The following is an 11,574-nucleotide window of genomic DNA, read 5'->3' on the forward strand; positions in this document are numbered from 1 at the left end:
GAAAAGAGGGGAAGGAGGTGAAAGCCTGATGGGGGGCTCCGCCAGCACAGCTTGTGTCGTACACACACAGGCAACGCAGTGAATGCCAATGGCAAGAAGTACCAGAAACGAGAGAAAATAAGTCAGCAAAGGTCATGAAAAAAATTTTTTTTGCCTCAAGTAGACTAGCTGAAGGTTGTACTCATGAGACCAAACAGGGCAGGAAGCTCAAAGCTGCACCAGGTGGAAGACCTATGGTGCTGCAGGCAAAGAAACAGAAAATAATGATATTGATAGAAGACAGACACATACAAAAAAATAAATAAACCAACAACAAACAAAACTGTGCGTGATGCGCTGATTACTCTTGAGACTCTCGATGCATCCTCAACCATAAAAACACACCAGGAGAGCATAAATGCACTGCAGACATCTAGGATGCACTGATCCAGCACTAGCTGAACATTCATACAGCTGTTCTAGCTGGGGGAAAACATTTTGTTGTGTCAATAGTCTTTGGTCAAATCAAACAGATAAAGCTAAATTATTTTTATTGTATGTTTAAAAATGAAATCTACTGGGTCTATGAGAAGAAGGCACCTCTGTGACATTCCCCTGTCTGTTTCAGGTTTTGTTGTGGGAGTGCACTGACAGGCTGCGGTGCAAAAATAGAGTAAAAATAGTCATTACGCCCACAACAGAGAGCTGAAGAGTCAGTAAACATGATTTTCTAAGCTTTCAGCATAAAAGCATGACGCAAACAAAGTAAAGTGATGAGAATTTCACAACACCGGGGAGGGACATGTGAGCCAAGTTTAGAGAATAGGTTACACAATTATCGTTCAAAACCAGATTCTGGCAGGGTTAAGATGTGTCTGCTTTGGTTTGACCTGTGTTCATGTTTCTGTGCTGACTTTAAAATTTTAAAGGTCATAAAGGTACAGCACAATGTTTAAAACTCAAGCTTACAGTATTCAGTATTAAGGATCTAATCACGAGGAAGCATCTGTTTATCACCGAATGTTTGTTGAATCTATTGTTCAGCTGCTACAGTATGAGGGAAAGCCTTCGACGTCTCAGGGGAAGAGTAGAAATTCAATAGGCCCCTCTGCACTGCACCATCAAAAGGACGTCTGAGCAGGACTCTGGTTTCTTTAACGCTTTTCAAACGGCAGCGGGCTTCAACAGCACCAGCTCTGTGCTTTCCCAACCTCAGTCATTTGCAATGCAAAAGACGGGTTTATCTGTCGGCTGCCTGTAGTCAGCCGTTCGGTTCCCCCTTTCTGCCAGGCAATCTGTCCGGATGAGATCTCCCAGGTCCACGCGCCCGCACCCCAGGGGGGGAATAGCTGTTGTTATGGTTACTAGGCCAATTACAGTGACAGAGCGAAGAGGCGGTCAGTTAAGGCAAAGCACGGGGAGCGCAGATGGTTATATAGGAGCTCAGCTAGCACAGCCGGCTCTCCTCCCCTGTACACATGCAGTCTTTACCCACGTCTCAACGTCTTCAATAAGATCACTCAAAAACATACCAGTTTGAGATGTTTCTTTATTTTTGATCAAACTGACATCAGGGCTAACAAGCAGCGACTCTCAATGATTTTTGTCTAAAGGGGTTTGTAGACTATTTCCCAAAAGACATCAAACTCCACAGAGGGAACGCCTCTTGACGTTAATCACCAGCGAGAAGAGCAGCTGGGTCCACACGCACATAAGCACAAACAAATTCATACATGCTACAGCTCAGACAAACATGTTTCTATAAAGTCGAACGTCAAGTGTGAAAGAGGAAGAACGACAAAAACAAATAATATTTGGATCCATTTTCTTCATATTTACTGAAGAAGGGGTCATTGAGTCTGTAGAAGACTAATGTCATGTTCCTGCCCTAATGCATTTCCTACCAAACATCCTGGACTTTATTGTTAGTCCAGAGGAAATATTAATCAACCAGCATTGACAGAACAGAGGCGGATTTGCAAAATCTTGATTTGCGTATTTTTCTTTAAATTTTGAATTGCACTATAGATTATATATAACACACCAACAGTTCACAGCTAACCTGGTCAAAACTATAATGGTTTTCTCTCTCTTTGACAACAGCAACCTGAAAAACTAAGAAGAAATTATAATACAGTGTCCTTAATTAAATATTGAACATGTTTGTTAAATGAGTGCATTATTTCTTACATAAAGTAAATCTGCCAGACTTTATATCTCATCAGGATAGTTAATCAAGGAGCCCTCATCTGTCTGTTATCTAGAAAAGCAACCTTGTTCCCACAGGAAATCCATGCACTGCCCACCTCCTCCTTGTAAACCCATTCTCCCCAGTCTGCTTTCTCAAAAACCCCTGAGAGCCTGGCAATCATCCAAATATATATCCCCCCTCTTCTGGTGTCTCTGCCTTCATATAGCTGTACAGCATGCCCCCTGACTGACTTCTTAATTTACAAGACTTTCTTCTCTTCTGATCAGCTGACTGAAACTTGAGAGCTTCAATGTGTGTTTTCCACAAAAGTTGTGTGTGACCCACTGTAACAGCAGGGAACCAGAACGCTAGCCTGTTTACGAAAAGGGGCCTGGGGAGAGCAGATAGACAAGGAGGGGGGAGGGATGAAGGTGGTGGGGAGTGAATGTTAAGAAGAATGTAGACATACTGCTGTTCTCCAATTGCACTGTGGTGTTGAAGCAACAAAGACCCCCGGGGTGAAAGGACACCGGGTTTGCTGATGTCTGAATAGATGGTCTATTAAATGGAGACGCTTCTAAAAATTTGCCCTCTGGTTTAATTACTTTAGGGTCACACAGGAGGAGCCACCGTTTAAATCACTGTGCAAACATGAAGAACTTGTGTGGAACCAGAGAAGGATGAGGCTGAAAATAATCCCATCATCAGAAAACAACATCTGTTTACTGTCTTATCTGCTGCTTCAAATTAAAGGACGGGTTGCTGCAGGAGACTGCTGAGGAGCAAATTTAGACAAAACTTCTTTAGTTGTGGGTGGAGCATGTCAAACCCTTTAAATCTGTCCATCTAAGGGTAGGGTGGGGCACACACCATCTGTCTACTAGCAGCTAACCCAAGTTTACAGCTTCTGATCATGCACATAGAACACCCTGAATCGTTTGGTTCTGAAAGAATAGTTCATACTCAACTCAACTTTAAAAAAATACAACTTAACAAGCCTAACAGAATGTATCCTAAGCATCTCAAAGTCCTGGATAAAGATGCAGCCTCCAATATGAACAATGGGACATCTCTGGTCTTTTGCTGTGATGAGTTTAAAGATAATTATCAAGAACTACTAAAAAAACACTAATACACATTTAAATTAGTTTCAGTACATCTATATGTCAAAGGGCAGTTTAGTTCAAATTTTAGCTTAATTTGACAAACATGAATAATTTGTGACATTTGTCTTTTGGGAGTTAAAAGAGTCTGCTCTTATTTGGGAGCTGTGCTACAAGAGCTGACTTTCTGAAAAGAGCCAAACATCCAATCACTACAAAACAAGTCAAAACTAGCAATTTCAGTGGACTGACAGTGACTAATAATCTACATGCTGGGAAAGAAAACACACCAGAATGAATGTATACTGTAAGTTGCCACAACACAACAGGTGAACTTGTTCCTCTCATACAAAAAAAAAAAAAGAGTAGCGACTTGGTGCTTTTTAAAGAGAGTTTTTACGCTGCTTTATGAATCAAATGTGGTTGCATCCTCTGATACACTAAAGATATCCATACGGACATAGAGCCATATTTCATCGACTTCCTATGTGCTATAAAAGGGACTCCTCACCCGTAAACAGGATGTAGAAGTAGAGGAAGTTTGACTTCATTTCAATTGAAGGAAGAAGAAAGGTCTAAGCAAGACTCCACACGATTACGATCAGACTGAGGAAAGGGTTTTAATCAAACAAACTATGAACAAACTTTATCATGTTTTAGATGAGGGTGCCATTATGTCAATCACATTGCATGGACTAGCTACAAAGATAAGGACGTTTTGTGGGCAATCTGATACAAACCACAGGCTAAATCTATCTACTGTATCTTAGTTGCTCTTTAAAGAATGATGCAGGCAGAGTATATAACCATCACACAGCTTTGCCCTGCCTACATGCTTTGCTGATTCATCCTTTTATGCAACTTACCACAAATAAATACGACCCTGCAGCAAACTTCAAGATGACAGTCACTTAAAGCCAAGAGAATTGTACATGTATGTTTAAACAAATGGAACGTCGTAACGTGGCGTCGTAAGCTTAAATGTCAAGCTAGTCTGTATTAAAGATAAATACAAGAAAAAAGAAACAAATACATTAGAAAAGGTTTAAAAATGAATGAAAATGTTGTGATAAAAGTGAAAAGAATGGATCTGGATTTTATCCACTTATGGACATAAAGTGAGAAACAAACATCTGAACATGTGGGAGGGTTAGAATAAGCATTTATTGTGTTGTTTTCCCCACACATATAGCTCTGTTCTATGAATTGACACTTCCCTCTTTGTGAGATGTTTGTATTTGTTTCTAATCAGTATGAAACTTAGAAGGAGAACTGAAAAACGACTTTTGCCTGAGTGTACTGTGTTTTTTTGTCGAAGGCATACACAGTCATTACTATGACCTCATACTCTGCTTTTAGCCTGATCCGGGGCCTAGTCTTCAGTAACTGGATTACAGAAGAACAATCACGACCCTGTTGGGCTGACACAATGCCTCTCTGACTTTAATTGAAGACCCGTGCAAGTCTTAAAAAACTGCAGCCCTCAAAACAGTAATTTGTTCTTTCCCATTTATAGTGTACCAGGTATTTCAAATAACAAAAAATCATAAAAACGTTATCCTGACATTTCATAACGCCATATGAAAATTTGATAAAAAATAGTTAAAAAGCAGAGAAAGTTTTAAAAATATATTATTAAATTCAAGGTCTTTCAAAAAACCTCTCAAGTGGGTCAAAAAATGAACTTATTGAGGCCTGAAAGACTCAAGCATCTGTCCTCTAATGCTTCAGAGTAAACTTGACCTCTGACTGAACTGTAGATGGATGCTGAGGTTGTTGATTTTTCTAATCCAGAGTCAAAGACAAAAAGCTTTTACAGCCATTTTGAATTATCAGTGAGCCAGTTTCACCTGAAGTGGATGGAATCATTTGTTTATCACTCTTTATGATCATCCCTTTCACGCATAAAGAAGCATATGATTATATTACGAGACTGAAAAGATACAAAGAAAATGTCTTTGTCTAATCAGATTTTGAGTTGGATTTAGTTCTTTTTTTTTACTAAAACTTCATTAAGATTCGTGGAGATTGCAGGTTTGCAGGATTGAGGACAGATTGATAGGCTTGGCAGCTGCTGCAGTGAGCTCGTCAACCAGACGTAGTGGAACAGTCTTACTTACAGGCTCTCCCGAAAACCACGTACGGTACCCGTCTCTGGCTACTGAAGCTGCTAATAAGTGCGGCTGGACCTGGCAGCCTCCCAGACTGCCGTAAGCCCTGCGCATAGCGCCCGGGATTAATCCTCTTACCCACAGAGGGCAGGGGATTTGGGACTTTATTTAGTGCCATTTAGAAAAAAAAAATTACCCCCCCAAACTGCAGGCTCGCCATTCTGCAAAATAAATCACGAGTAAAAAAAGAAAACGCACTGAAATACCTCAAAACAATAATGATAGGTTTAACAAATACTGATCTGAAGAGAATATGAGTGAACACAGATTAGGCTCAGATTGAATGAACAATGATTAAATAAAAGGCTAACAAAGCTATTAGGATTGGAGAGAAAAAGGTGAACGGAAAAGAAAACAGTATTAAACAGAGACGAACAGCTGGTGATTATTCATAGCTCCTTGTTGAAGCAACTCCATAAAAGGAGAAAGACTTTTGACTCTTCAAACAAAAGCCCAGATGGGCTTACTGATGTCCAACAACAACAGTGATGTGGTCAGACTCTGATGTTTAGGAACACTGGGTTTTGTCTTTTAGCGGTTTCTTTCCCATTTCAAAAGGAACAAAAGTAACCAGTCCTTTCAATTGGATCCACAATAGAACACAGCTCTCAATCTCTCCTTTGTCATCCTGGTATTCTGCTGCCATTTAACCATCTTTACTCAGGACTAGTTAACCTTGAAGGATGATGCACACAAACCGCTTCAGGGCCAAACATAGAGGATCCAAGTTTGAGCTTTATAATAATTAAAGCTTGACTGTGATTAAATTCCCAACTGCATTACACAACTGCTGTTTTAGTGATCTGAGACCCCTTCAGAACAGAGAGGGAGTCTATGTGTTCTGCAGAACAACAATACTCAGAGAAACTCTGGGTCTTTGTTCAAGGACACTGAAAAAAAAAAAAAGAACCAGTATCAGAGAAGACAGAAAAGATGTGCTGTTTTTGGAAAGAAGATGACGTCTTTGTGGAGATGGTGCTCATCTCATGACATCCTCACACACACACACACTATATCCCAATGAACTGCGTTAGCTGGAGGTGCGGCACATGTAGTCATCTGCCATTGGCTAAAACAGACACCGTGACCAACCCCGCCTTACGCTCTTCCACCACTGAAGCACGGTGCATCAGGATGAGCTGCTGACTGAAACTAGTCTGCAGCTAAAACCCCCACGCTGCTAAGTCGCATTTAAATTAGCAACAAAAGAATCCTTGATCGGGTTTATTACAGAGGGCATGATTGATCAGGAAAGTGGTCCTAATTGTATCTGCAGGAAGTGGCACATGGGCAGTGGACCAAGTGGCTCCGTTTCAGTTTAATGTGGCACACAGATACTGCAGCAAATCTGGACTGCAGGGTATTACCAGCTGCCACCACATGAATGCTAATTTTAGGTTTAGAGAAATTACGGAAGGAAAAAAAAAGAGATTGAGGGAATCAACACACACTGCAGAATAATTCTAAAACTGGAAATCAATATAAAACCAAGGTTAAATAAATAAATAAAAATAATAATAAAAATAAAGCAGCCTTTTAAAATTCACCAAAGCGAAACAAACATCAGAAATGCAGTACTTTAAATACATTTAGCCAGTTCATGTTGCTCCAAGCCAGTTGTCTTTTCTTTCTATGCTACCTCAGATAATCCCTCAGCGTTTATCTAAAAACACACTCGCACTGCAGCGCCTGCTGAGGAAGCACAACAGCAGCTCAAATGAAGGCAGCGAGCAGGGCTGTTACTAAGCAACAGCAAAACGCACAGCATTCCTCCATCTTCCTGCCTCAAGAGCAGCATGGGTGGTGGTGGTATGTGTGTCCTGTGACTGTTAGTGTGTGTGTGTGTGTGTGTGTGTGGGGTGGGGGAGACTGTGTAAACAGCGGAGGTTTGCCCACTGTCGTGTTGATTTCGGACAGTGTTTGGATCCAGCAGATATAAAGTGTGGACATTTAAGGCACTATGAACACTCACAAATCTGAATGGTTTTCTATTGAGATGTTTGTGCAAGGAGGAGGAGATTTAGTGTCAGCACCAAAGATTGAGCGACTCCGTACATCTCAGACAAAAGAGCAGTAGATTTCTAACAACACTGCCATCAGTGTAAACATCACCTGCGTAGCAGTGACAACATGGCATTTACCCCTGACAGCAAATATAGAATATAACATATGTGTCACAGCTGCCAATAACCTCACTGGAGTCTTTGACCAATAGACTACCAAATACATACGCTGGTTGGCAGTAAGGATATCTCAAAACCATTCAGCGGTTTTATTCTTCTCATCCCCTTACAGACAATAGAGAGGAAGCAGATACAGATGTTGGAGGAACATGTTTGTATTTCTCTTGTGCTGACATCATTTTTGCCCTCTGTGGCTAACTTTGGGGGGTTGGGTAGTGGAATAAAGGATTAGAGATGTGCTCTTGCAGAGGTTCGCAACAGATGTATAACTAATACAACCCTACCGTGTGTGGGGGGGGGGGGGGGGGGGTGGGGGGGGGACCCTCTGTTACAGCTTCCAGCTAACACTTGAAATTATACAAACACAGATGAGCGTCTGTGTTCTGTTAAGTGAATCACCAGATATAAATAGGAGACCGAGCAGGCAATTAGATTGTTTAGACCAGTTGTTCCCAAAATTGGGGTTAGGGCCCCTCTATGGGTCATGAAACATCAAGTGACGGTCCCCAAATTATTTCCACACATTAACTTAAATGTAAACTGCTAATGGAGTATTTTCACCATAATTATAAAAAAATTAATAAATCACGATAAACGAATATAAATAGTTTCATAATTATTAGCTTTGTCATATTATTATTCCCACGTTTAACAGAGTTATTATCAAAGTTTGCACATAAACGAGTAATATCTTACGTCACAAGTTTCTGCAACTGTTATTTTGTGCTGAAAAGATGGGAAACCATTGTTTAAGATGAGTTTAAGTCTGGTGTATGGGCGGTTAAAGGCTGAAACCTCTGCTTTTTATTTTCTTCTTCTTCTTCGCTGCCATGGCTACTCTTCTAGACCACTAGTTTCTTTCTTTTCAGAGCTCTTTTTTTTCTTGTCCTTCCTCTGCAACTGAGTAAAATCTTCTGCCAAGATAATGCGTGGGAAAGCTGAGCGCCAACCTCCAGGGAGAGGGCCACCGGAAGGCAAGAAGAAGAAACAGAGGGCTGGAAAACATTTCTATGTCTCCAAAACCCAGGAGGAAAAAAAAAAGAAAAGCAGAATCCTGTCAAAAAAACAAAAGTGGGGTGTACAGTGAAGGGAGCTAGGCTTTGCTTGCTTTGTGAGCAGATTCAAAAGGAACTGACATCAGAAGAGGATGTGAGCAACCATGAACAAGCCTGCTGGAATTTGCAGTTTTTCCCTGTGATTGTGGATAGAAACAAATAATAAAAAAAGAAAGCAACATTTGATGATACTTTGTCTACTTAAAAGTCAACTTCTCTAATCTAAATCACAGTGCAGAAACAAATTGCTGCTCTAGAAGGAAAACTGCAAGACAGCGTCATCCGGCAGAGGGGAATAAGTCAGAGCATTGTTGAGGAAAAACAGACACATCCTTTATCTGACCCTCGAGGCCTGCTGCGCTGTAACCACCGGCTCCACATTCTTTCCATTCCCATAAGGATCGTCAAAAAGAAAAAAAAAAGTTCTCTTGCCTCATCTGCAGTTTTCTTCACTTCTAAAAGCGGGAAGGTTCAAATTCAAACATGCGCCCGCCCATCTCAACCGAACTAGAAATTCTTGTTTCCTGGCCCTGCCTGCGCACAGAAAGGTGTTCAAAGTCCACATTTTCAAACGAACATCCACAATATTTGCCTGAACAAGCACTCCTCTATCATTTGATTTTTTTTTAATCAAACCAAACAGGAAACTTTGATCATATCAGGGCAATTGGCAAGTCTGCTTTGGGATGATTAAAGAGGAGCTTGTAGAAACACACCAGGCTTATCTGAGGCAGATAACAGTCTTGGAGAAGGGACCTTTGGAGCTGCATGAATAAATAAAGGTAGCAGAGCAGTGGGGGACTCTCTGAGCACAGGGGAGGTGTGTGTGTGTGGGGGGGGGGGGGGGGGGGGAGATGCCCACAGTAAAAGCATCCCTTCATCCTCCTTGACGTTGTGAAAGGAAAGGGAAAGTGGACGTCTGCTCAGCAAACCAATACATCAACAAATCTACATGTGCTGCAGTTAATAAATGCAAATAAGACGTGTGATTTTTGATGAAATAAACCTAATAAGATGCCGTCATGTTTAATGATGTATTAAACTACCTCTTTCAGTTGGTCGAGCTCCTGTCTGACAGCCTCGTACTCCACCTCCATGTCGTCGTACTGCTGTTTGAGCTGCTGCTTCTCCTCCAGCACCGCCAGCCCGTACTCCGCAGCCTGGATCTTCTCGCTGGTCGTCTCGCTCAGCTCCCGGGAGAGACGCTCGATCTCAGCCCGCAGCCACTCCGGCCCGGCCTCCAGCAGCAGCATCGCGTCGGGGTAACCCGGCTCTTCCACGGACATGACGGGGATTCAACGTGACCTGCGTCTTCAAGCGGTGTTCACCTTGACCAAGTAGAAGGAAGAAGAAGAAGAAGAAGAAGCGGTTGCTTAAATTCGTCTGTGTTTGAATTGCATGATTATTGGGTCTGCGTTGCTCGCGGCCGGTCCTGTTTCTTCGGTCATGTAGACTTTGTTTAATTTTCTTCGTCGACCGACCCCGCTGTTATCTCTTAACAACGCTCCATCATAAACCTCAGCCGTTTTCTCCAACTCTCAGCCTGCTCGTCTGAGCTACACGGCCGGAGTCACAGCATCAAATTGCCAAAGCCAAAGAAGGGACGTACTGTTTCCTGTTTTTACTTTCAAAATAAAAGTTCTGGTAGCCAAATTTGACACTCATTGCATAGGTATGAGGATACTTATATTTGAGTATGATAGTAAAGACAGTGAAACAAAACATAGATTGCGTATAACATTTAGAGCGTGTAAATTATTCACGTTTTATTAGAACGTCACAACCTATTGGTTTTATTTTGAAAGTAAAAAACGCTTTTGTTCCGGTAACTCCACAGGCATGTTTGGGAGAGCAGCGAACAAGCCCATTTGCTGAAATCAAACAGCTACGCATCAGCTGGGAACGCGCCTACCCTCTGTCAGAGCTTCTAGGGAAATGTAGTTTTTTTACTGCGTAGAGTTGGGAACAACATGCGGGCGGAGCCACTAAAAACACTCACATTCCCATAAGGCCATTATAACTTGCCCATGTGGAGTACGGAAATCTTCGCACTGAGCGGTTTGTTGTTAATGACGAGCAGCAGCCTATTTCAGTCTATTTGCTGCCACCTGTCGGAAAAGTCTGGTACACGATTTTCAGAATATGATACAGTATTTATAAGTAGTTGATCCTGGTGGTCATAGACTTAAGTCTTATTTTCCCAACATTTATAGGCCGAATTATCATTCAGTATTTTGTTGAGGAACACAAGCTGCACAGTGGAGAGATTGGTTAGCACCGCAGGATGTAGGTTTGACTCCTAAGTTTTCTCATTTTCAATATATTCACAACAGCATTCACCCATCCATTATCTTTACCTGCTTCTTTCTTTTGGGGTCTCAGGGGTCACCGGTGCCCATCCAGCAGTAACTCCATCCGGAGGTATCCCAGGGTCACAAAGAAACACATTTTTTTAAACAATTGACCTTCATAATAATAGTATTATTTTTGAACTATCTTTAATATTAAATAAACATCTTAAAATATTTAAGTAAATTACATTTGGTATCATTTCATATAAAAATATTTTATTCTTGTCCCAGTTCATATCTATTTCTTATCTGTCTTCTCAGCCTCCATTTGGTTGAGACAAATGTCTTTCCACCTTAAGCCTAACAGGTTTCTCATGTTAAAATTACCATACCATACCATACCATACCATACTATACCATACCATACCATACCATACCATACCATACCATGCCATACCATACCATACCATACCATGCCATACCATACCATACCATACCATACCATACCATATCATGCCATGCCATGCCATGCCATGCCATGTCATACCATACCATACCATACCATACCATACCATACCATACCATACCATACCATACCATA

At 41.4% G+C, this 11,574-nt stretch overlaps 1 protein-coding gene across 2 annotated transcripts in view; it reads right to left on the reverse strand.

The window, feature by feature from the left end:
• LOC106529942 (protein bicaudal D homolog 2) overlaps positions 1-11,140 on the reverse strand; it is a 40,674-nt gene extending 29,534 nt beyond the window's left edge. Inside the window, exons 1-2 of one of the 2 annotated variants that reach the window (XM_014025474.1) lie at positions 11,040-11,140; positions 9,729-10,010 (exon numbers count right to left, since the gene is read on the reverse strand). In XM_014025474.1, coding sequence (XP_013880928.1) covers positions 9,729-9,968 — 240 coding nt within the window. In that variant the 5' untranslated portion in view covers positions 9,969-10,010; positions 11,040-11,140. Of the gene's footprint in view, positions 1-9,728; positions 10,243-11,039 lie in introns of those variants that run through there. The other variant, XM_014025473.1, reaches the window with a different exon arrangement.
• Between the last annotated feature and the right edge of the window lie 434 nt (positions 11,141-11,574).

This window comes from Austrofundulus limnaeus, unplaced genomic scaffold (assembly GCF_001266775.1).
Source record: "Austrofundulus limnaeus strain Quisiro unplaced genomic scaffold, Austrofundulus_limnaeus-1.0 Scaffold478, whole genome shotgun sequence".
Lineage (NCBI taxonomy): Eukaryota > Metazoa > Chordata > Actinopteri > Cyprinodontiformes > Rivulidae > Austrofundulus > Austrofundulus limnaeus.